At 37.8% G+C, this 27978-nt stretch overlaps 1 protein-coding gene across 4 annotated transcripts in view; it reads left to right on the top strand.

Annotated features, from left to right (window-relative positions):
* Window positions 1-27978, top strand: part of LOC150110083 (contactin-like) — a 690381-nt gene that overhangs the window by 452635 nt on the left and 209768 nt on the right. For all 4 annotated transcript variants that reach the window (XM_090391236.1, XM_090391210.1, XM_090391218.1 and 1 more), the window contains exon 18: window positions 21540-21780. In XM_090391236.1, the coding sequence (XP_090247362.1) occupies window positions 21540-21780 (241 nt within the window). The remainder of the gene's footprint in view (window positions 1-21539; window positions 21781-27978) is intronic.

Raw genomic sequence — 27978 nt, 5'->3', positions numbered from 1 at the left:
TTACTAATGCTGCTAACAAATATTCCTTTACAATTTCCCAAGAACTAATAATATCCTGGCCTTTCAATTCTGCCCTCCATGTAACTGTCCCTAGTTGATACCTCAGACTATTATAATCACCCGCCTTATAATTCCACATATGTTCCCTTTTCTCTGATACACCTGCATGTCTATTCATCTTCCAAGTCGAAACCACATGGTCACTCTCTCTCTCCAACTAGCGGGAGAAATGTCATCTCACTTGTTATCAGTTCTTCTGATGCTATGACCAAATTCAAAACTCTTGAACCCTCTCGTTCCCTCTATTACATGCTGCCTAAGACATTTATCCCTCAAGAATTCTAGAAATTCCATCCCCATATACTACATTCATTTTCCTCTTCCCAGCTTATACTGCTGTAGTTAAAATCTCCTGTAACAATCATTCTTCTTGCACTTGGCAAGCTCAGCTGTCTAAACATCCCCTGCTCCCCAGCCACTGTGCTCCTTGGTTTGTAGCAACAACTCACCAGATATCCTGTCTTGGCCACTTCTACCTAACACCATATGCTTTCAAAACCATTAGTGTCACTGCCTTCGAAAGCCTGCACTTTTAGAGGACATGCCATCCCTTATCACAAGCAGTACTCCTCCACCACCACCACATTTTCTTTTGCTATCCTACCAAAAAATGCTGTACTCTTCTACTTCAATTCCTGTTATTATATCATTCTCTGTCAACCACGTCTCAGAGATCCCACTAATCTTTGGCCAGGCTGATGCTATCAGCACCACCAATTTATCTCCTTTATTTCGGATACTCCTGGCATTAGTATAAAGCATAAAAATGTCACTGCTTCTATACCTATAATATATCTATACCTATATTATGGGTCTATAATTTTCAGAGCTCAAGAAACAAAAAAGCACATCTCAGGAATAAAGTTGAATCATATTGGACACACCTTAAACAAAACCATTGCAAAATCTGCAGCCAAGAGCATCCCAGTAAAAAAGAAGAATGCTAGTCAATGGATTACAAAAGAAACCCTAGAACTAATTGAAAAAAGGAAACAAATTAAAACAATAGATTGGCAAAACCCAGATTACCTGAACTTGAATAAAACTATTAAGAAATCTTATCAGAAAGATAAAAATAGCTATATCCAAGACATCTGTAAAGAAATAGAAAGACACTCTAACTCTAATGAAACAACAGATTTATTCAAGAAGGTTAAGGATATATCCAAGAAATTCAAACCAAAACTTAATATAATTGCAGAGGAAAACGGCAAGATCCTAAATGACACTAATGACAGCCAGAAGATGGAGAGAGTATTGCACCGATCTTTGCAAGGACCCAGCTATTCAACAAGAAGATGAAGGAGCTGTGGAAATCATGGAAACAGAACTGGAGAACCTCAAAATTGAAGTAGAACAAGCAATCAAAAAATTAAAGAAAAACAAAGCTCCAGGTGAAATGCTGAAAAACCTTGGAGAGAATGCATTCAACTAATACATGATTTATGCAACAAAATCTGGAAGACTGGAAGGTGGCCGAATGACTGGACTAGTTCCACCATTATCCCAATTAAAAAAAAAAAAAAAAAAAGCAATCACAACAACTGTGAAAACTACCGCACCATTGCCCTTATCTCACATACCATCAAGATTTTACTACACATTATTAAGGAGAGAGATTACAAAGTTTTATAGACCATCAGATCTCAGAAGAACAAGCAGAATTCAGAAAAGGTCAAGGGACTAGAGATCATATATCTAACATCAGACAAATAATCAAAAAAGCAAGAGAATTCAACTTAAGCCTTCATCTATGCTTTATAGATTACTCAAAGGGCTTTGACTGCATGAGGTGGGATATCTTATGGGATATCATGCAAGAATCAGGAATATCAAACCATCTAATAACCCTCGTAAAGAACTTATATCAAGGAAATCAAGTAACAGCAGGTTGGTCGATTGGTAGAGCCTCTGCTACTAATGACTCAGTTAAGTAAGTTTGAGCACGGTTAGTAGTTGGGGGGGACCAATCATTCGATGCTGTTGGCACACTCTCCCTCGATGAGTCTTTAGACTCCCTGGAGGTGTCAAATAATAATAATAGCAGTAACAATTGAAAAACTCATTGTTCCCCTTCATTCCAATTTGAAAAAGGATCATGACAAGGATGCATACGCTCACCATTACTATTCAACCTTTACAGCGAAACTATAATGAAAGATCTCTAGAAAAGTGGAATGGAGGCATTAAATTAGGTGGCCGAACAATCACTAACCTATGATATTCAGATGACATAGTGATAATAGCAACAAGTGAAGAGGAATTAAAATCCATCCTAAATCAGTTAGAATGGGAAAGCCAAGGTTTACAAATAAATCAAGATAAAGCCAAAATAATGATTTTAAACAATGCAGAAGAGATAGATATAGAAGGAATTGAAATTGTCGACCATTTCAACTACCTTGGAGTGATAATAATAAAAAAATATGGATGTAAAAAAGAAGAATAGCATGAGCTAAGAAAGCAATGACTGATTTAACTAAGATCTGGAAAAATAGGCAGATCTCAAAAAAAAAGAGAAAAATTAAGCTTGTAGAAACCTTAGTTTTTTTTTTTTTTGATCTTTCTCTATGCTTCTGAGTCTTGGACAGTAACAAAAGATGACAGAAGAAGAAGAATTGAGACATATGAGCTCTGGCGCTAGAGAAGACTGTTAACCCTGGTCTAAAAAATTGCAGCGTGGGTCACATGTATCTGAGAGATACATTCATTACTAGTATGTGCTTAAATGCGATAAAACTTAAAAAAAAAAAAAACACTGAAAATATCATACATGATGGTTTATTTATTTTCAGTTACAATCTAGAAATTATTGAACAAAGAACAAAGAAAAAAAAAAACTATACCGATACTACACTGACATCGGAGTTCGTGGTATCTCTCAGATACAATTTACTGTCAAATATCACAAACATGTCATGCAAATGTAAATGTCTGTCAGATCATGTTGATCTGACAGACACATACAAATTGTTTATTCTTACACATATTCAGTGTATAGCTTGGAGGTTAAACCAAACTGACAGCAAAAAACAGTGTGGAATAACATACGCACATGCAGCTAGTCGTGACCTCCAAGCTATACGCTGAATATGTGTAAGAATAAACATTTTGTATGTGTCTGTCAGATCAGCACGATCTCTGCAGGGTTAAGAGTGTCTTTTTTATATATTTTCAGTTACAATCTAGAAATTATTGAACAAAGAACAAAGAAATAAAAACTATACCAATACTACACTGACATCGGAGCTCGAGGTATCTCTCAGATACAATTTACTGTCAAATATCATAAACATTTACGTGACACGTGTTAAACCAGACTGACAGCAAAAAAACAGTGTGGAATAACATACACACATGCAGCTAGTCATGACCTCCAAGCTAAACAAATTATTTATGTGTAAGAATAAATAATTTGTATGTATCTGTCAGACCAGCATGACCTCTGCAAGGTTAAGAGTGTCTTGGACAGAAAAGCGAACAAACAAAAGTATCCTAGAAGAACTGAATATCCACACAAGACTGATAAATATAATTGAAAAGAGAATACTGCAATATTTTGGACACATATGTAGAAGGGAAGGCAACTGCCTGGAAAAAATAATCATCCATGGTAAACCATGTTGGAAAAGAAAAAGAGGAAAACTCCCCAACAGGTGGATTGACCAAATATCAAGAATCACTGAACTTAAACTAGAACAAGCACTAACAGAACCACAGGGGAGAAAGAAATGGTGAAGCATCATAAGGAAGGTCATCAGTCCTCAGACATGAGGAGAGATCCGAGAGAGAGAGAGAGAGAGAGAGAGAATTTTCACACCTTCATTTAGCTCCCTTTTTGAGAATTGTTATTATGATGCTGTCTTCCATCCATTTGGAATTTCACCAGTATATAGTATATGGTTAAAAAGTTCAAGCAGGAAATTGATGGCTGCTATGCCATCATATTTTCACACTAGTATCAAAGGCATCTTTAGTACCTTAACAATGGACTGGTTATTACTAACACAATGTTCCGACATAAAATTGTGCTCAAATTCACATGGAGAGAGGAGGCAAAGAATAAGAAAAGTCTCATTGACTATGTTACTGTTGATAGAGTTGTTTTCTCCCTGGAGGATTTGAAATCGAAAGCAATCGCTATTTAGTCTTGAGCAGGATAAAATTGAATTTCATATTGAAAAGAATAACATGTAAGAAAGTTTTAAAGCGAATAAAAGTTGAGCAGCTCTCAGATGTGAACTGTAGACTAAAATACACAAAGATTATTGAAGAAAAAATGAACGAGTTTGAGAACAGGAACCAAACCTTGGAGATTCAGTGGCAAACCTTGAAGAAAACCCTGATTGATTCAGCCAGAGAGGCATGTGGTGAGGTTGTCTGCAAGGATAGAAAAATCAGAACTCCATGGTGGACACAGAAAGTTAAAGAGGCAGTGAAGGAAAAGAAGAAAGTATATCAAAATTTCCTGGCAAATAAGTCAGCTTGTGCTCTTAGAGAATACACAGAAAAATGTAAGAAAGCTAAACACTGTGTAAAACTAGCTAAACAAAAGTCATGGGAGGACTTTGGCAAGAATATAGTAAATAAATATCAAGAAGGTGGTAAGATATTCTGGAGGTTGTTGAAGAAGCTTAGAAATGGAGGAAAGAGTGGCTGTAAAAGGAGTTAGAGATGATAAAGGTGACATGAAAACAGGAGAAAAAGATATCCTTGAAGTATGGAGTAATTACTTCGAAAAATTGCTAAGTGAAACAAGCAGTGAGAGCACAGTGGTAAAAAACACTCAACAGGCATACATTCAGGAATACATATCCATACTTGAAGTAGAAAAAGCCATCCAAGGGTTGAAATGTGGAAAGGCAGCAGGAATAGATGATATTCAACCAGAAATGCTGAAGTATGGTGCTATAAGTACTCTTACAGTGGCTGCACTGCATAGTTCAGAAAGCCTGGACAGAGGGACGAATTCCCGATGATTGGAGTAGAGCTCTCATAGTACCCATATATAAAAAGGGAAATAAAACTGCATGTGAGAATTATAGAGGTATTTCCCTACTGAGTGTTCCTGGCAAGATCTATGCAAGTATACTTGAGAAACGGTTGAGAAGAATTGTGGAAGAAAAGCTTGGTGAAGAACAAGCTGGATTCAGGCCAAATAGAGGCTGTTAGGACAGATATTCACTTTACGACAAATAGTTGAGAAAGCATGGGAATATAACAAAGATCTGTATCTAAGTTTTGTCAATCTGGAAAAGGCATATGACAAGGTGCCAAGAGAGAAGCTATTCAATATACTACAGTTATATGATGTCAATGGGGCATTATATCAAGCAATACTGAGTCTTTATTTGAGTTGTAAGTCAGCAGTTAGAATTGAAGGAAGTACAGGAAGATGGTTTAATGTTAAATCTGGTGTGAGACAAGGATGTACATTATCCCCTCTGTTATTCATTATCTATATGGATCACATTATGAAGGAAAGTGGTATTAAACATGATATCAGAATTGGAGATGTTAATGTCAGCTCTTTGCTTTATGCGGACGATGTTATATTTCTAAATAAATCCACTACAAGTTTGCAAGAGTCTCTGACTAAATTGAATAACTGTTATAATAGATATGGTATGAAGGTCAGCATTAAAAAGACAAAGACAATGAAAATAGTAGAATTGTTAAAAATGTCAGCTGTGTTTTGAAACAGGAAACCTGTGGAACAAGTATTTCAGCTACTTAGGCATGATTTTTACTGAAGATGGTAAATTAAATATGGAAATAGACAACAGAATCAACAAAGCTGGTATGATAGGAAGTCAATTGAATAAATTCATATGGAATAAGAGAGAAATTAGTCAGAACACTAAATTAGCTGTATTCAAGACAGTGTTCAAACCAGTTTTAACTTATGGATCTGAGAGCTGGGTCAGAAGTAAAACACTTGACCAAAGACTAGAGACCGCACATATGGGAGTCCTGAGAAAGATTAGAGGCATGAACAGATGGCATCAATAGATATATCATATTAAAAATGAGGATATTAGGAAAGAACTTGACATTGTCAACATCCAGGAATGCGTTAGCAGAGCTAATCTCAGGTGGTATGGTCACTTAAACAGAATGGGCGAGGAAAGATATAGTTGGATTGGTACGGTACAAAGTGCCTTAGATGATAGAAATATAAGATCTGATAATGTTGGAGTCTTGACAAGTAACAGACTGATTTGGAGGAAAATTGTAGATAGGAAGTTAGTAATGATGTAAATTTTTCATGTAGTACTATCATATCCTGTATACCCCTTGAGGGTACATGTCAGGAATTTGATGACGATGATGATAAAAGAATCAGTTTGAAAGTGCCTCTACAGCATAAGTAAGACAGCAAATTATGTAAATTCCTGATTATTATCTTATTATGTTAATTAATTTTGTTTTATTATTTTTTAAATTATGAATATACTGGACTGTCTGCTATGTTACTTATGCTGTAGCGACACTTTCAAATGGATTCTTTTATTGCATTTCATTTTGTGTTCCATTGTTAATGTACTGAGATGCCTTTGATACTTAGGCAAAAATTTTATGACTAGTAAATTTACTTCATATAAGTTTAAGTTTTAATTTTTTACAGAGTATGCTGATACTTTTTGCAACTTGATTTGTGGAGAGCTGTAAATTCTGTTGATGTTGGATATTTTGGTAATCTTCCGCAAAACTATCCCCAACAGAAAAGATTGACCAGACACAACATACAAAATGTGCCAGAATGCGCGCACACACACACACACACACACACACACACACACACACACACACACACACACACACACACACACACACACACACACACACACACACACACACACACACACACACAAAAATAAATAAATCCACCTTACCATAATCTATGGCATAAACGCCATCAGCTGAACTGTCTGCTGTCCACTTTAATTTGATAGTGGGTTTTCTTTCTGGTCGTTCATTGTGCATCATGGTGATTGGCTCCTATTCTTTGAACATCGTCATCAATGCAGAAGTGACTTGTGACAAGTTTTCTGTCTCTTATCTTCTTTCTCCTACACATAAATCACCACTACTCATATTCACAGTTTTGCCAATGATTGTACACTCAATTCATTCTACTCATTTGGCAAACTATGCAGTGCTCAGATGTCCCAAACTTCAAGATTATCTTCAACCATTGCATTAAACACTGATGTCCATACCATCCTTCAATGTGATAAGTAGAATCTAGTCACCCTCAATGCCACTAAAACAGTCTTGCCTTTCCTTTTGCAAAAGGAACAGCTCACTTACCCATACTGTCAGTAATACACAAATCACCAGACAGGATTAGATCTCTCTCTCTCTCTCTCTCTCTCTCTCTCTCTCTCTCTCTCTCTCTCTCTCTCTCTCTCTCTCTCTCTCTCTCTCTGCTTGGTCTGTCATTTACCTCCAGTCTCTCCTGGCATAAGCATCAGATTAATAGCTTTCTCAGAATCTAAAAAAGTAGATTATATACTCTTCCACTTAAATTCCTTTTCACTCACCCAGCTACTAAGCTGATACAAATCCCAAATCTTCCCATCCTTAGAATATTGCTCACATCTTTGAGGTAGTGTATCTAAAACCTCTCAAAAAATTCTTGATATTGTCCAGAAGATGCATTTCATAGATGCTCCTATCTTATAGATTCACTACAAATCTATGATTGTAGATTTTGGAATGCTGGTTATTTCTGCCAGCCGATGATGACTGGTGTAAGGTGGTTGGTTTTTTATTTTCTCAAGTAAGGTGATTTCATCTGCTAATGTTAGATCTTTCCTTGGTATCATGACAGGGGCCTTATAAAAACAAAAAAAAAAAAATTAAATCGTTACAGTGTCAAAATATGTGCATCCTTTCTACTCTGTATCCCAGAGCTAACTGACAGCAGCACATCTCTCCGACTCACTATTCGTGCACCATCTACAGCCACTGTCCTAACAAACAGCAAGGAAGCCCAAATAAGTAAAGGAACTTTGAGCTATTTTCTTGAATTGTTTCCATTCTTCAATATTTGTCCCAAATGGTTGCCCTAATTAACCAGAAGCTATTGTATATATATGTGTGTGTGTGTGTGTGTGTGTGTGTGTGTGTGTGTGTGTGTGTGTGTGTGTGTGTGTGTGTGTGTGTACATTTTTTTTTAATAATAATTATGCTGACTAGGAACACCGAGAAATGTATAATAAAAACTTTAATCAAACACAGCTAGTTTCGTCAGACCGCCGACTTCTTCAGGTGTGTAAATAACTTAAAAAGAACTGGAAAAAATACATACATTCATCTTCAAGGCCCACCTTTCCTAATTGGGTTGTGAGGGCAACAGCTGCAAGAGGAACTTCCAATGGTCACGATCCTCTGCCACCAAGCTCAGGTGTTCTGGTGGGATTCCCAAACGTGTCCACCCAAGGTTTTGGATATAATCCATCCAGCGAGTCCTTGGCCTTCCACGTGGCCTCCCACCCTCTGGCTCGGCAAAGAGGGCCTGCTGAGGGAGCCTCTCTTGTGGCATTCTGACCAGGTGCCCGTACCAACGTAACTGTGATCTCTCAACACGGAGAAGCAGCGATTGAGTATTGAGGGTTTCCCGAATTGCAGAGCTTCTGACTCCGTCGAGTCTTGTCATCCTCGCAACCCCTCGAAGAAACCTCATTTCAACCACTTGGATTCGTGTCCACATTATTTTAGTCATTACCCAACTCTCATGACCATAGGTGAGGATGGGGGACATAGACTGTATTGAAGACAGCCAGCTTTGCCTTCTGGCTTACCTCCCACTTCAATACTATTGAACGGCCAAGCTCCCACAATATTGAGCTTGCTAAGCCAATTTGAGTATCTAGCTCTACGTCCCATTTTCCATCATTCGTGAATATCGACCCAAGGTATTTAAACTTCACCACCTGCCTCATTGGGACTCCACTTACATGTAGAGTGCACTGGGATGGTTGTCTTGAGACCACAAATGTTTCAGCTTTGGCCACACTGATCTTCATTCCGGCATCTGCACAAACAGCTACAAACCTATCCAGGGTCCGCTGGAGGTCATATATGGAAGAGCTAAGCAGAACTAGGTCATCTGCAAAAAGCAGACGTCCAATGCTACATCTTCCAATTCTGACACACTCACTGCCTTGGCTGTGCCGATCAATCCTTGGTAGAGGCCAAAGGAGACTGTGAAAGGATCAGACTTTGTGCTGTTTACCCTGACACAAAATTCTGTGCCTTCTTACAGGGACCTGGCAGCTAATAGTTTGGCCATCCACTCTATACTCCTGTATTACTTGCCAAAGCTTATCCCGAGGAAGCTGGTCATATGCTTTCTCCAAGTCCACAAAACGTGTAGACATTCTTGGAATATTTCCAAGATTTCTCAAAGACTTGCCTTAAAGTGAAAATTTGATCAGTTGTGCTTCTACCAGGATGAACGCCACATTGTTCCCTAAATCTGTGGAGTATTCCCTCCATCTGTGGAGAATATCAATCTCGGTTGTTAAAAGTGCACCATCAGAGGCCTTAATTACCCTTGCTGTGCACAATTTCCTTCCCTCGAAAGCGGTGGATGGTCTGCCAGAATACTTTGTTTGCATTTGCATAGGATGAGTCTAATCTTTCTCCAAAGGATTCCCAAGCCTTCTGCTTTGCTGTCTTTACTGCCTCAGCAGCAGCAGCTTTTCGTGCCTCAGCATACCGCAAACTCATCTCAGGTGAAAAAATAACAAGTTAAAAAACATGGACTTCTCATATAAAACAAATTGGAAATAGTAACAGTCAAATTTGAAATGGTGTCACGTGGCAGGTCTAGCGTGTGGCATACATGAGTGGCTACTGACTTGAGAGCACTAGAAGTGAATCATTGCGCTGTGAGAGAGTCAGGCAAGCTGTAGCTTAAATTATTGTTCATGTGTGATGGGTCCAGAAATATTTCTTTTGATTCTAAGATATGCCTCTCTAGATTATCACTGCATTTATGGATAGTTGACGTAAGATTCCAGTCTATCTGGTGTTGGCACTCTTCTAGATTGGTGTTAGCAGAGAAAAGAACATGACTGGAGAGGGCATTCGCAAGAATTCTCTTGTAGGAGATGTCACATTGATGCTCCTCAATATGCAGTGAGATAGACTTATCTGTTTGTCCATAATAAGGTTTACCACAGCTGCAGATGATTTTGTAAACTCCTGGAAATTGAAGTTCGTTGTGTTTTTGTTTGGGTTGAGTCAGAAAAGAATGAAGGTGAAGTAGGTTCTAATGTTGAATATCTTCATAATTTTCACCAGTTTTGGTGACAGAGAGCTTACAAACGGCAATTGAATGTGTGTAATAGGATTGAAGTTATCATCTTGCTGAGGTTGAAGACTTGGATATAGATGTTTAGTTATGCTTCGAGATGAATAGCCATTGTTTAAGAATGTGCTTTTGAGGTGGTCAAGTTCTATTTGAAGGCCTTCTTCTGAAAGAAGAGATCTCGCCTGATGGGCCAGAATGGAAATAATACCAAGTTTCTGTGGAGGGAAGTGATAAGAGGAGGCATGTAGGTATTTGTCTGTGTAAGTAGTTTTAAAAATATCGAAAATTTAACACAATCAGGCAACCTAGTGATCTTTAAATCCAAAAAGGCAAGTATGCCATTCATCTCAAGTGCTGATGTGAATTTGATGTTATGGTGACTATTATTCAAATGATCTAGGAAAGATTGTAACTCCTCTAGACCATATTCCCAGATGAGGAAGATATCATCCATGTATCGTAGCCACAGTTCAGGTTTTAAATTTGCGCTTGAAATAGCTCTTTCTTCAAAGTCTTCTAGAAATATATTGGCTAACACCAGAGACAATGAGCAGCCCATAACTAGGGCACTTGTTTGTTTATATATTTTAGTTTCAAATGAGAAATAGCCAGAGTTTATGCAATGCAGTAATAGGGCAAACTTTTTTTGCAAACTTTGTTTTTCAGTAGATTGAGGACTTCTTCTGTGGGAACATTTGTGAAGAGAGAGAGAGAGACAATATCAATTATTATTATTAACCCCAAGGCCTCATGGAGTCAAAGACTCATCTGGGAGGTCCCTTTATCACACACACAGCTCATCATACCGTGTCATAAACACACTCAAACTCCTTGCAGACACCACACTCTCCGGCAAGGCATTCCAATCATTTACAACTCTGCACAAAAAAAACCCTGCTTCTCACTCCCTACTCACACCCTCTTTATACAGTTTCTGGGGGGGGATGACCTCTGGTTCTCCCCTGATCTCCCACTATTTTCTGTAGAACTACTTGAACATTGATCCTATAACAACCCCTTACAAACTTGTATGTCTCTATCATATCTCCCCTCTTCCTCCTGTCCACCAGACTCTACAAATTACATCTTCTCAATTTTTCCTCATACTCAACATTCTAGAAGTCCGAAACTACCTTAGTCAGTTGCCTTTGGACCCTTTCCAACATCTCTTCATCCTTCTGAAAACCAGGTAACGAAATCCAGGCACAATAGTCCATGTGTGGTCTAATCAAAGCCTTGTACAACTGGGAACAAGAATCTCCCTACTTCTACATGTCAGTGTCCTCTGCATCATTCCCAGAAGCCTTTGTGTTGTCCTCACAATTTTGGCTATGTATCCCCTAAATTTTAGATCCTTATCCACTATCACCCCCAGATCTCTTATTTCCTCCATCTACAACAATATATCCTCACCAAGCATAAATTCTGCATCCCTTCTTTGTTTTCCAAATTTTAAAAACTTACATTTTGAAACATTGAACTCATATCCCCATTTCCGTGTCCAATCATGCAATTTATTCAAGTCTTCTAGTAAGGACACTACATCTTCACTACTTGTCGTGGCTCATCCCAACTTTGCATCATCTGCAAACAACTGAATATCTCCATCCAAATCTTCACCAATATCATTAATATACAAGTTAAACAGTAATGGCCCTAAAACAGACCCCTGAGGCACTCCACTAGTGCCTTTCCCTTTCCTTGATATTGCTCCCATATACACAGATTGTTGATACCTATCAGATAGCCAGTCTCCAATCCAATGCACTAATCTGATACCCAACCCCATCTAGTTTGACTGTTAACTTATCATGTGGTACTCCATCAAAAGCCTTTGCGAAATCCAAGTATATTACTGTGTATCCTTCTCCTCTGTCCAAGGAAGCAGTCACTTTATTGTAATAAGTAAGTAGATTACTAAAACATGATCTCCCTTTAGCAAATCAATGCTGTCCCTCAAAGATAATACCATTGTAGTTAATGCAACTCTGTATCCTACACAAGCTTCTCCAACAACTTAACCAAACACCTGACACACAAATAGGCCTATAGTTTGATGCTTGAGTTCAATCACCTCCTTTGCGAAGTGGCACAATCTTGCCCTCCTTCCACTCCTTAGGAACCTGATCGAGTGCAATACTCGTATTAAAAAAATATGTCAAGGCAGGTGTCAACTTCCTGGTACATTTCTTCAGTATACGTGGTGATATATTATCAAGTACCACAGCCTTATTAACATCTAGTTTACTCAACTCCCCCCATGCACCTCTTGCTCACTTACAGTCAGTCTCTCTTCCCCATCATCAACTGCTCTCAGTCTCTCCATGAAGTCACATTCACAAGATTGAAAGACCTTTATGAACTGCTCATTAAGTATCTCCACCACACTTTCTTCAACAGCTGTCTTTATGCCATTTTCTCCTATCAATGTCATCCTTCCATAATCATTCTTTCTTTTGCTGGCTACATATCAAAAGAACTCCTTAGGATTCTTTTTGGCTTCATTAGCTAACTGCTATTCATACCTCTCTTTAGCTACCCTCATTAACCAAGTCACCCTCTTTGCGTGGTCTTTGTAGACCTCATGGAATTGGTTGTTTCCACTTCTCTTATGCTGCCTCCATAATGCCCTTTTTCTCTGTATCACATGCTTAATCTCTTTATTCATCCATTTCACACTACCTTATTTAACCTTCTCACCCTTGGAATACATTCAGACATTGCATCTACTAGATAGTTTTTGAAAATCACTCAAACTGCATTGATCTCTTTTCCAGATAACTCCTCATTCCATGCTACACCTGCAAGCTGTCTCCTGAGCTCTTCATAATCACCCCCCCCCCCTTGTATTCTACATATACCCTCTTCTCACAGAGGTCTCTTCACACTGCTGGCTACCACCTTATGGTCACTCTCACCAATTGGTGGATGATTTGACACCTCGTTTATGATTATATCTTCTGATGAGATGACCAAATCCAAAACCCTCAATCCTTGTGTTCCTCTGTTACATACTGTCTGAGGTAGTTATCCCTCAAAAACTCAAGAAACTCATTTTCTTTACTTCTAGTTTCTATCTTATGCTGCCTCCATAATGCCCTTTTTCTCTGTATCACATGCTTAATCTCTTTATTCATCCATTTCACACTACCTTATTTAACCTTCTCACCCTTGGAATACATTTAGACATTGCATCTACTAGATAGTTTTTGAAAATCACTCAAACTGCATTGATCTCTTTTCCAGATAACTCCTCATTCCATGCTACACCTGCAAGCTGTCTCCTGAGCTCTTCATAATCACCCCCCCCCTTGTATTCTACATATACCCTCTTCTCACAGAGGTCTCTTCACACTGCTGGCTACCACCTTATGGTCACTCTCACCAATTGGTGGATGATTTGACACCTCGTTTATGATTATATCTTCTGATGAGATGACCAAATCCAAGACCCTCAATCTTTGTGTTCCTCTGTTACATACTGTCTGAGGTAGTTATCCCTCAAAAACTCAAGAAACTCATTTTCTTTACTTCTAGTTTCTATCTTATGCTGCCTCCATAATGCCCTTTTTCTCTGTATCACATGCTTAATCTCTTTATTCATCCATTTCACACTACCTTATTTAACCTTCTCACCCTTGGAATACATTTAGACATTGCATCTACTAGATAGTTTTTGAAAATCACTCAAACTGCATTGATCTCTTTTCCAGATAACTCCTCATTCCATGCTACACCTGCAAGCTGTCTCCTGAGCTCTTCATAATCACCCCCCCCCCTTGTATTCTACATATACCCTCTTCTCACAGAGGTCTCTTCACACTGCTGGCTACCACCTTATGGTCACTCTCACCAATTGGTGGATGATTTGACACCTCGTTTATGATTATATCTTCTGATGAGATGACCAAATCCAAGACCCTCAATCTTTGTGTTCCTCTGTTACATACTGTCTGAGGTAGTTATCCCTCGAAAACTCAAGAAACTCATTTTCTTTACTTCTAGTTTCTATCTTATGCTGCCTCCATAATGCCCTTTTTCTCTGTATCACATGCTTAATTTCTTTATTCATCCATTTCACACTACCTTATTTAACCTTCTCACCCTTGGAATACATTCAGACATTGCATCTACTAGATAGTTTTTGAAAATCACTCAAACTGCATTGATCTCTTTTCCAGATAACTCCTCATTCCATGCTACACCTGCAAGCTGTCTCCTGAGCTCTTCATAATCACCCCCCCCTTGTATTCTACATATACCCTCTTCTCACAGAGGTCTCTTCACACTGCTGGCTACCACCTTATGGTCACTCTCACCAATTGGTGGATGATTTGACACCTCGTTTATGATTATATCTTCTGATGAGATGACCAAATCCAAGACCCGCAATCTTTGTGTTCCTCTGTTACATACTGTCTGAGGTAGTTATCCCTCAAAAACTCAAGAAACTCATTTTCTTTACTTCTAGTTTCTATCTTATGCTGCCTCCATAATGCCCTTTTTCTCTGTATCACATGCTTAATCTCTTTATTCATCCATTTCACACTACCTTATTTAACCTTCTCACCCTTGGAATACATTTAGACATTGCATCTACTAGATAGTTTTTGAAAATCACTCAAACTGCATTGATCTCTTTTCCAGATAACTCCTCATTCCATGCTACACCTGCAAGCTGTCTCCTGAGCTCTTCATAATCACCCCCCCCCTTGTATTCTACATATACCCTCTTCTCACAGAGGTCTCTTCACACTGCTGGCTACCACCTTATGGTCACTCTCACCAATTGGTGGATGATTTGACACCTCGTTTATGATTATATCTTCTGATGAGATGACCAAATCCAAGACCCTCAATCTTTGTGTTCCTCTGTTACATACTGTCTGAGGTAGTTATCCCTCGAAAACTCAAGAAACTCATTTTCTTTACTTCTAGTTTCTATCTTATGCTGCCTCCATAATGCCCTTTTTCTCTGTATCACATGCTTAATTTCTTTATTCATCCATTTCACACTACCTTATTTAACCTTCTCACCCTTGGAATACATTCAGACATTGCATCTACTAGATAGTTTTTGAAAATCACTCAAACTGCATTGATCTCTTTTCCAGATAACTCCTCATTCCATGCTACACCTGCAAGCTGTCTCCTGAGCTCTTCATAATCACCCCCCCCTTGTATTCTACATATACCCTCTTCTCACAGAGGTCTCTTCACACTGCTGGCTACCACCTTATGGTCACTCTCACCAATTGGTGGATGATTTGACACCTCGTTTATGATTATATCTTCTGATGAGATGACCAAATCCAAGACCCGCAATCTTTGTGTTCCTCTGTTACATACTGTCTGAGGTAGTTATCCCTCAAAAACTCAAGAAACTCATTTTCTTTACTTCTAGTTTCTATCTTATGCTGCCTCCATAATGCCCTTTTTCTCTGTATCACATGCTTAATCTCTTTATTCATCCATTTCACACTACCTTATTTAACCTTCTCACCCTTGGAATACATTTAGACATTGCATCTACTAGATAGTTTTTGAAAATCACTCAAACTGCATTGATCTCTTTTCCAGATAACTCCTCATTCCATGCTACACCTGCAAGCTGTCTCCTGAGCTCTTCATAATCACCCCCCCCCTTGTATTCTACATATACCCTCTTCTCACAGAGGTCTCTTCACACTGCTGGCTACCACCTTATGGTCACTCTCACCAATTGGTGGATGATTTGACACCTCGTTTATGATTATATCTTCTGATGAGATGACCAAATCCAAGACCCGCAATCTTTGTGTTCCTCTGTTACATACTGTCTGAGGTAGTTATCCCTCAAAAACTCAAGAAACTCATTTTCTTTACTTCTAGTTTCTATCTCATCATTCTAGTCTATATTGTCATAATTAAAATCACCCATAATGATCACCCTTTTCTTATTTGTTTGGCTTATTTGACTGTACATTTCACTATAACCACCATCCACATTACCAAGTCTATAACAACATCCCACCAAGTATTTGATTCTATTCACCTCTATCTCACACCATACTGCCATAAAACCACTGGCCCTATTTCCCTCTTGCACCTCTACCTTGTATGGACATAACTATTTCTCTATCATCAATAGTACTCTCCCTCCCTTTTTACTCCTTCTATCCTCACAAAACATATCATACTCTTCTATCTCCATTCCTGTCAGGATGTCATCCTCTTCCAACCATGTCTCACTTATTCCGACTATCTTTGGGTGAACAGACGACTGACAGAATGGTTAGTTAAACTAACCATTCTGTCAGAATCCTTGAGTTTTAAATTTTTTAACTTAGATGTGAAATCTTCAGAGTTTTTGATATATGAGGAGGAATTACCAATGAGATGTTTAAGGAAGAGGCAAAGTATTTGGACAGGTTGTAAGTGTGATAGTCGAAGCCTTCAACAATCGGTCTTAAAGGAGTGTCTGCCTCCTTGTGGATCTTCGGAAGGCTGCACAAAGATTTTAAAACTCAAGGATTCTGACAGAATGGTTAGTTTTGTTATTGTCTCTTTCTTCAAAAATGTGCCCACAGAAGAAGTCCTCAATCTACTGAAAAACAAAGTTTCCAAAAAACTTTTTGTCCTATTACTGCATTGCATAAACTCCGGCTATTTCTCATTTGAAACTAAAATATATAAAGGAACAAGCGGCCTAGCTGTGGGCAGCCCGTTGCCTCCAGTGTTAGCCAATATATTTCTAGAAGACTTTGAAGAAAGAGCTATTTCAAGCACAAATTTAAAACCTAAACTGTGGCTACGATACATGGTTGATATCTTCCTCATCTGGGAATATGGTCTAGAGGAGTTACAATTCTTCCTAGATCATTTGAATAATCGTCACCAGAACATCAAATTCACATCAGAACTCGAGATGAACAGTGTACTCCCCTTTTTGGATTTAAAGATCACTAGGTTGTTTGATCGTCTCAAATTTTCGATATTTCGTAAAGCTACTCACACAGACAGATACCTACATGCCTCCTCTCATCACTTCCCTCCATAGAAACTTGGTATTATTTCCATTCTGGCCCATCAGGCGAGATCTCTTATTTCAAAGGAAGGTCTTCAAATAGAACTTGACCACCTCAAAAGCACATTCTTAAACAACGGCTATTCATCTTGAAGCATAACTAAACGTCTATATCAACATCCTCAACCTCAGCAGGAAGATAACTTCAATCCTATTACACACATTCAATTGCCATTTGTAAGCTCTCTGTGACCAAAACTGGTGAAAATTATGAAGAAATTCAACATTAGAACCTACTTCACTACCCTACCAAAACTTCATTCTTTTCTGACTCAACTCAAACAAAAACAAAACGAACTTCAATTTCCAGGAGTTTACAAAATCATCTGCAGCTGTGGTAAACCTTATTATGGACAAACAGATAAGTCTGTCTCACTGCATATTGAGGAGCATCAATGTGACATCTCCTACAATAGAACCCATGCGAGCACCCTCTCCAGTCATGTTCTTTTCTCCGCTAAATCCAATCTAGAAGAGTGCCAACACCAGATAGACTGGAACCTTACGTCCACTATCCATAGATGCAGTGATAAACTAGAGAGGCATATCTTAGAATCAAAAGAAATATTTCTGGACCCATCACACATGAACAATAATTTAAGCTACAGCTTGCCTGGCTCTCACAGGACAACGATTCAATTCTGGCGCTCTCGAGTCAGTAGCCACTCATGTATGCCTCACGTTAGATCTGCCACTTGGACGCTAGTTGAAATTTGACTGTTTCTATTCCCAATTTGTTTTATATGAGAAGTACATTTTTTTTAACTTATTTTTTCCAGTTCTTTTGTAGTTATTTAGACACCTGAAGAAGTTGGTGTTCCGACAAAACTAGTCGTGTTTGATTGAAGTTTTTATTATACCTTTCTCGGTGTTCCTAGTCAGTATAATTATTATTTTTTTAAATGTCTACAAGCCACGTGAATAGAAGCTATAATATATATATATATATATATATTATAGCTTCTGTTCACTCGGCCTGTAGACATTTTAAAAAATAATAATTTTTTAAAATGTATATAAAGATTTATGTATATATATATATATATATTTGTACATGTATGTATAAATGATCTAAGTGGATATACGTAAGATTGAATATCAAGAGGTTATTGAAAAGAGTGAAAGATAACAGTGTGGTGGGGAACTGAGTTGAGACGGAGAGAGCCAGAATCATGAATAGCATATTAGTGGAGCTGTGTGAAGAAAAGGGATTACAATTTGTGGATGTAGGACATGTGCTTAAGGGAAGAATGGAATTATATAGGTGTGATGGGTTACATTTGAATGACTTAAGAGTGAGTGCCCTGGAGAAAGTGTTGCTAGATGGATGTACAGTGTGGGATGCAAGCAAGAGATGAAGTGAAAGATCAGGGGAGTGGTATTGAAGAGGTAGAAGTGCTTGGCAGTGTAAACAGTAGTAGCATGAGAGATGAAGAGAGAACCAGAATCCAAGAGGAACAGGAAAACAGGAAGAGCTTGGGTGGACAGAGACACATAGAATAGAGAGAGAGAGTGGATGTTGAAAGTTGTAGTGAATGTGTGTATGGAGATGGATTATATTGTGATGTGGGTGGAAAAGTTGGGATTGAATGGATATGTGTGTGTGGTAAGCAGTGATAAAAGTTATTTGGCAAGGGCAGGTGTGGTGAGGAAATCACAAGTGACTTAGATGGGACTGGGTATAAACCTAAAAATGAACCTTCTGTGTTTGTTTACAAATACCAGAAGTATCAAAAATGAGGGAGATGAAATAGTTTCACTGATTGAGTTTATTCACTGCAAAACCATTGGAATCTGTGACTGGCTGTCAGATAGGTATCAGAAAGCTGTATATGGGAGTGCAGTATCCCGAAAGAGGAAAGTCACTAGTGGTGTGCTGCAGAGGTCAGTTTTGGGAACATTATTGTTCAATTTGTATATTAATAATATTGGGATGGGTTTAACTAGTTATATGCAACTGTTTGCAGATGATGCAAAATGGGGGGAAAGCAATGCAGAGTCAAGCAGATATTAAAACTTTAGAGAAGGACTTGACTAGATTTTATCGATGGGTAGGTAAATGGAAATATCACTTTCAATGTTGCAAAAGTGTTAGGTTTTGAAATTTGGTAAGCAACAATGAGATGAAAAGTGTACACTTGGTGGGGAAACTTTAAAGGAGGAGGAGATGAGTGATCTACGGATGTTGGTGGACAAGGTTGAATTGCTGATGAATGCCTTTTCAAAGTTAACATAGAACATATTAGTAACCCAAAAATTACTAGCATCAAAATCAGTGATTTCTTTAGATTAAATTTCTTGTAGATAAATCTTAATTTTTTCAGGAAAGGACAATGTATACTAGAATATTAATTAAAAACTTTAATCAATACCTTCCTATATTTTGGCAATGTTATATTGCCATTGTCAGGGACCAGAAAACAATGATATTTGCACAAAGGCATTAACACTAAGTAAATGAGGCTGAAGAAAGGCAACTGAAGTTTCCTGAAAAAATTAAAAGATAAGGATAAATTTCATCATCATCATCATCAAATTCCTGACATGTACTCTCAAGGGGTGCATAGAATATTATAAAAGTATTACATGAAGAACTTGCATCATTATTAACTTCCTGTCAATAATTTGCTCTAAATCAATCTGTTATCTGTGAAGACTCCAGTTATCAGATCTTATATTTCTGTCTTCTAAGGCATTTTGTATGGTATCAATACACCTACATCTTGGTCCTCCTCTGGGTTATTTTCCTGCCAACCTGGTACTTGTTTTTCTAATCTTTCCTCTCCCATTCTGTTTAAGTGACAATGCCACCTGAGTTTAACTCTGCTAACACATTTCTGGATGCTAACAATGTCAAGTTCTTTCCTAATATTCTCGTTTTTAATATGATATTTAAAAACAAGTTGTTTTCTGTTTCCTCTGGGTTGTTTTCCTGCCAACCTGGCACTTGTTTTTCTAATCTTTCCTCTCCCATTTTGTTTAAGTGACAGTACCACCTGAGTTTAGCTCTGCTAACACATTTCTGGATGATGACAATGTCAAGTTCTTTCCTAATATTCTCATTTTTAATATGATATTGCCATTGATGCCATCTGATCACACCCCCTCATCTTTCTCAGGCCTCTCATATCTGTGATCTCTCAGTCTTTGGTCAAGTGTTTTATTTGTAACCCAGCTCTCAGATCCATAAGTTAAAATTGATTTGAACACTGTCTTGTATACAGCTAATTTAGTGTTTTGACTAATTTCTCTCTTATTCTATGAGTATATAAATTTATTCAGTTGACTTCCTACCATACCAGCTCTGTTCATTCTGTTATTTATTTCCATATTTAATTTACCATCTTCCCTAACCATAGGTTCTCCGTTCATAGTGCAATTGATATTTTCAATGTTTCTGCCTATTTGCATTGTCTTTGTCCTGCTATTGCTGACATACCATATCTATTACAACAGTTATTCAATTTAGTCAGGGAATCTTGCAGACTTTTAGCAGATTTATTTAGAAGTATAATGTCATCTGAATAAAGCAAAGCGCTGGCATTAACATATCCAATTTTGATATCGGGTTTAATAAGACTTTCCTTCATAATGTGATCCATATAGATAATGAATAATAGAGGGGATAATGTACATTCTTGTCTGACAAGAGATTTAATATGAAACCTGTACTTCAGTTCTAACTGCTGATTTACAACTCAAATAAAGACTAAGTATTGCTTGATATAATGTCCCATTGACACAATATAACTGTGGCATTTTGAATAGCTTTTCTCTCTTGGCACCTTGTCATATGCCTTTTGCAGGTCTACAAAACTTAAATACAGAATTTTTGTTATATTCCCATGATTTTTCAACTATTTGTCATAAAGTGAAAATCTGACCCTGACAGCCTCTATTTGGCTTGAATCCAGCTTGTTCTTCATGAAGCTTACCTTCCACAATCCTTCTCAGCTGTTTATCAAGTATACTAGGATAAATTTAAAAAAAAACTTTTTCATTTTTTGCAATTTTACATTTTACATTTTTTTAGGATTTTAAGATAAATTTTAAAAATGTAAAACTGTTTTTCTTTCTTCATCTTAGCCACTTCCTCTAGAAGAATGGAATGCTCCTAAAATTTGGTATAGGATATTTTATAAACCTATGGATAACAGTACCGAATATTCTGTGAAAGAGTTGCATCGCTTTCACAGTGTTGGCCACTGTATATTCCATGTGGGTGAACATAATTATTATAAACTTTATAGTGTTAAAGTTCAAGTACTGAATATCATTGGATCTGGGCCAGTTAGTCCAGAAGTTGAAGTGTTCTCAGCTGAAGGCAGTAAGTTGACTTCATGCATCCTATTATGTTTATTTAAAAATAAATAAATAAAATAGAAACAATGAGAAAACAGAATTTTATGACAAACCTACTTAATGATATTTGAATCTAGAATTGAGCATTATATTTGGTCTCTACTACACTTAAAAAGCAAATTCATTCTATTCTACTAATGAATTTTAACTCCTTCACTAATTGGAGAGGGTAAGCATAGGCTCTTGTGAAAAGATGGCCCAAAATATCTATCTCTGTACAATTTATCATCACATACATATGATCACTGATAATGGATTTGAATCCTTGTGGGGCACCTGTTCATTGTGGAGGAGGCTTCCCAATGATGGACTGCTCCCCTTTTCATTCTTCCTCTTTTTCTTTACTTTTCTTCCATATTCTTTGCTCTGCTTCTCCTGAGTCTTTTTTACTATCCTTTCTTTCAGACTACCATCACTGGGATCCAATTCCCTGCCATGTTTTCTGTGAAGTGTAACCCATGGACATCCGGAAGGGGAGGGGGGGGGGGATCCTGGTAGTCTTGAACTACTTTGGCCTCTCCTTTGGTGAAACAGGCAGTTTTGGATGACCTGGCCAGGATCAGTCATTTAGTGGGCTTGCCTGCAAGGGACAATGGTGTTGCAGTAAGTCTCTCATCACATGTTCCAGGGTTGGGATTCAAGGCTAGTCGTGTTGGTATGACATCCAGCATAACTCTAATGCTCAACTCCAGAGTACAGTCATTACTTGCTGGTCACTGGTTCATCCTCAAACATTTTATCGCCATTAACAAAGTCCCAACCAAGTACTGATCCTGTATTGAAAATTACTGGAAAAAAAAAAAGAAAAAGTGACTTCCTGATCAAAAGAAATCAAAAAAATAAAACCGATCCATGTTAAATCACCCCACATTTAGATTACCAAAAATCCACAAATCTAATATCCCCCCTATGTGCTATAGTCGATAGCATAGATAGTCCCACTTATAAACTTGCCCAACAGTTAGCCAAGTCTCTTTCCCCCCCCCCCCCCCTTACTGGCAACTCCTCTAATTTTGTAAAAAATTCACTCCATTTCAAATCACTAGTTAAAAAATCCTTAAAAAGAGATAATGGTTAGTTTTAATGTCACCTCTTTATTTACCCATGTGCACTAATAGACACTCTTGATTCAATCAAGTCTAAATTTCCCCCTGGTATCTTTGAATTATTCAAATTTACTGTTTTTTTTTTTTTTTTTTTTTTTTTTTTATGTGGAGAGCCCATACACGCAGTGCCGTATTTAGGTATAGGCTATACAGGCCAGGGCTTGGAGCGGCAAATTTTGAGAGGGGGGGGGGGGGGATTTCCAGACTCTCATTTTTGTAATTATAACATGTTCCTTATATGCGGCATCTACTCACAAGTAGAGAAATATTTTTCTTCTCCTCATTGTAAGTTGTTTGCAAGCATATTGGCATGTAACCAGATTCTGCATAACTATGCAGACCCAGAAGAGCAACAATTAACAATTAAGATTGTTAATTGTTGCTCTTCCTTCAACACTTTAGTTCAGTATCCTGATATCTTTGTGGCAGTTAAGATGTGCTAAATCTGAAATTATTTTTAGTTTTCAGTGCCCTTGTCATATGTTGTCATCAGAGTGGAGGTAATGCTGTTTTATTGTTTTGCTTTTAAAAAGTTATAAATTGTGTAAATCATTCCGATACATCCTGTGTGTTTTAAATTTCTATTTAAATTTTAAAACATGAGTGACGGTAGAAAGCGACTTAGTGGTAGTGAATATATGAAGAGGAGAAAAGAAAAGGAAGCGAAAATTAACAAAGTAGTATCAAAGACAAGAAAACTGGACAGTGTTTTTGCATCGGGATCTGCTAATAGTAATTGTGATTTGGAAAAAGAACAAAAAGCAGTTGAGGAGATGGAAATTGAATGTGTTTCAAATGATGTGCCTACAACAAATCCCAACAATTTCGCAATAGTGAGTAATGACCCAGCTGAGTGGATTCTAAATGACGTAGCATGCAAGTATATCGCAGTTAACATTTTTCCACAAAATTTAGACAGTGATCTTTCAAAATCATAAAGAGCTTATCCTGACAAAGTAAAACATATTTCTAAGAAACTGATTGAGAGGAATCTGGTGAATGGCAAAGAAACAATAAGAGATTTTCCTGTTTACTCTCCTAGTACCGGAAAGAACTTCTGTGTGCCTTGTCGCCTTTTTTGGTGGAGGGGGAGAGCTGACGATAGTCACTTTTTCAGTGGATTTAATGACTGGAAAAATGCAGAAGCACAAGTGAGTCATCACGAGAAAGCAACTAGTCATATGAACTCTCTGATAGCTCTGAAACAAAGAGCAAATTTTGCAGGGAGAATTGACTTACAAATAACTCAGCAACTGGAAGAAGAAATTAAGTACTGGAAGGCAGTGTTAAAATGAGTAGTTGCAATTGTAAAAACATTGGCCAGTAGAGGACTTGCTTTGAGAGGAAAGGATGACATTTTCGGTTCTATGCATAATGGAAATGTAATGATGTACCTGGAGTTAATTAGTGAATTTGATCCCTTTCTTGCTGAGAACATTGCCAAAAGCAGGAAAAAAAGGAAAAGGTTTCATTTCCTATCTTTCCTTTGCCACGTATGAGGAATTTATTAAAATCATGAGCGAGAAAGTAATGAGATTTATTGTGGAAGAACTTAAAATTGCTAAGTACTATTCCATAAGTGTTGACTCAACACCAGACTTGTCTCGTGTTGATCAGCTGTCCTTCATTGTATGATATGTGAAAGAACATGGAACTCCTGTGGAGCGTTTCTTGCATTTCATTTCTAATGTAAGTCACAAATCTGAAGAGAAACAAGAGGGGGTTTTGACATCACTAAATGAGCTTGGAATTGATGTAGAAAATTGCAGAGGGCAGGCATATGATAATGATAGTTACATGTCAGGCAAGTACACAGGACTGCAAGCAAGAATTCTTGAAATAAATCCATTGGCATAATTCACACCATGCACTGGACATTCTCTGTCTCTAATTGGTACTTGCGCTGCTGAATCCTGTTTTTTGATATCCTTCAGAAACTGTACATATTTTTCACATCTTCAACACATTGGTGGAGTGTTCTAAGAAAGCACCTGGAAACTTCTGCAAAAGTAATCAACATCCTTCGCCTATTCATTGGTCAGCTTGTGATGATGCCTGTTGGAGTCTTCATGAGGGATAGAAGGAAATAATTTCTACTTTGTCCGAAATTGTAAATGACACCACCCAGAAAAAGTTACGCGATGTGAAGTAAGTGGGATTCTACGGCAACTTCAGTCACTGGAGCTTGCGATCATGACCTGCCTATGGGTGATATTTTTGCAAGAATGAATGCCACAAGCAAGAAATTACAAAGTGTGAGCATTGCTATTGGAACTGTGTGTGAGCAGTACTGGTTCCTCAAAGAATATTTCAAAGAACTAGAGTTACTCTATGAATCCTATGAAGAACAGGACAAGAAACTTAGTGTAGTTGACTTGTATGAGAAAGAGAAAAAGAGGAAGAAAAAGTCCATCAGGTCCATCTACACATACACGACAGGTTGATTGATCACCTGTAGTACATTAGTACCATATATGAGTAGTGTGTTGGGAAAGGAAGAACTTGTTTACATTTGATTTGAAAGAATGTATATTGTATTCCTTGGGAAACACAACAGGGGGGGGGAAAGACTGTTCCACAATACAACAGTTGCAGGGATGAAGGAAGAGGAAAAGAAACTTGTTCTGTTTGTTTTATGGTGCCTGTGAAGGGATGTTGAACAGCAGCTGTATGTGTTCCAACAAGCTTAATACTCAGTGGGGGAATTATTGATGTTATTTCAGATGAGCATTTCTCATAGAAATGTTTGTAGAATATATATATATATATATATATATTGTTGAAATTAGGGTTTACTCGGGATGTATACATTTATAAAAATAAATTTAACTGACTAGAACCCGAGAAAGTATAACAAAAACCTTTAATACATCACAACTAGTTTCATCAGTGCTCCGACTTCCTGACTGTCTTAAATTTTCAATTTTTTGAAAAACCACCCACTCTGATAGATATTTGCATGGTTCTTCTCATCACTTCCCACCTCAGAAACTGGGCATCATCTCCACCCTCGCCCATCGAGCAAGATATCTCATTTCCAAAGAAGAAGACCTTCAAACAGAGCTTAACTTCCTAAAAAACACCTTCTTAAATAATGGATATTCGTCTCGTAACATCACTAAACGTTTGAGACCACGCCAACATCCTCGACAAGAAGATGACTCCAACCCTATCATTCATATACAGTTACCTTTTATCAGCACTCTTACCCCAAAACTAGCTAAGATTTTGAAAAAATTCAACATAAAGACCGACTATACTACGCTGCCAAAACTTCGTTCTTTTCTGAGTCGACCAAAACCAAAACACAACCTTCTGCATTTTCCTGGTGTTTATAAAGTTTTGTGCGGCTGTGGTCGACCTTATTTTGGCCAGACAGATAAATCTGTTTCACTTCGTCTTGAGGAACATAGACGTGACATCTCCTACAATAGAGCACGAGCGAGCGCCCTTTCAAGTCATGTCCTTTTCTCGGCAAACTCTAACCTTGAAGAACAGCCACATCAAGTTGACTGGGAATGCACTACTAATTTATATATTTGCAAGGATGAATTCAAAAGAAGAATTATCGAATCAAAAGAAATAGTTCTGTACCCTTCACTTTTAAACAATAATCTTAGCTACAATTTGCCTGATTCCCATAGCGCAGTAATCCAGTACTGGCGCTCAAAAATTAGCTGTCGCACACATTCTACTCATGCCAACGGTAGCATGCGGTCACCTATTCAAATATGACTGTTACTATTCTGCTTTTTATTAAGCTAGAAAGTTCATTTTTTACCGTGTTATTTTATATCTTATGTTTTGTATTTCTCACCTGAAGAAGTCGGAGCACCGATGAAACTAGTTGTGATGTATTAAAGGTTTTTGTTATACTTTCTCGGGTTCTAGTCAGTTAAATTTATATTTATAAATATATATATATATATATATATTGTGGAAACAAAGAGTATTTGTGAATGTGGGGGAAGTGAGTTGGTAAGAGACCTCTGTATTGAGTCAAGAATTTTGAGGGAGCGTTTAGGGGTTTCCCCACCCCCTATATGTGAGAGCAGTATTCAATAGCTGGATGGATTTGTGAATTGTATAATGTTACCAGCTGTTCAGGGGTCAAGTAACTCTCTTGAGTGAAAGAGAAATCCTAGTTTTTGTTTGAAGCCGAGGATGCTATGGTTGTGATGTGTTTACGCCAGGAGAGGTTTAATGTCAGGATAATTCCAAGAAGAGAAATCTCAAATTGTCTGGAAATTTGGGTATCATCAAAAAGAACACAGGGAAAAAATGGTTCTTTTTTATGAGAAATAAGACCCCATATATGCAGGTTACTTTACATGGGAAGAAAAATCTACAAACAGATTAATGGTACTGCTATTGGTTCCCCCCCCCCCTAGCAAACTTTTACATGGAACACTTTGAAAAACAAAGTACTTACTACAGCTGCATATAAGCCCCGAGTGGGGTTATGTTATGTAGATGGTGTGTTTGCCATTTGGCCCCATGAACAAGACACATTGGATGCATTTGTCATCTACCTAAACAGCCAACACCCCAAAATCCAGTTCACAGTAGAAAAAGAATATAACTGTTTACCTTTTCTTGACACATTAGTCACCTTCGTTTCAGATGAATCACTATATTTTTCGATTTACAGACATCCAACACACACACACACACACAGGAAGATATCTACATAAACAATCACATCATCATCATCATCCAGTCCAACAGTATGACATTTTAAAAACACTTACACAGCCACAGCCATTTGTTCTAATGATACGGCTCTGCCTGCAGAACTCAAATATCAGCGAATGGAAGAGACAAATGCAGGGTGAATCAGATACATATTTGGTTTAATCCTTTATCCAAGTGTAAGCAAACAAAGCTTGCGCCTGAAATATTTTCAGAACTGGCGCAACTCGTGTAAAGGTGGTATAAGTTCTGATCACTTGCCTTAGTATCCCATAATGCAAAGCACATATCCTTATGGGTATGTATAATGCTATGCGTTATAGAAAGGATCACTACCCAGATGGTTTTTACCTTTATTGAGGTCT

Source organism: Typopeltis vanoorti, chromosome 1 (assembly GCF_054136105.1).
Source record: "Typopeltis vanoorti isolate ZY-2024b chromosome 1, IOZ_Tvanoo_1.0, whole genome shotgun sequence".
In the NCBI taxonomy this organism is placed as follows: domain Eukaryota; kingdom Metazoa; phylum Arthropoda; class Arachnida; order Uropygi; family Thelyphonidae; genus Typopeltis; species Typopeltis vanoorti.
The sequence above is the reverse complement of the archived record's forward strand: the minus strand, read 5'-3'. Positions and strand labels throughout refer to the sequence as shown.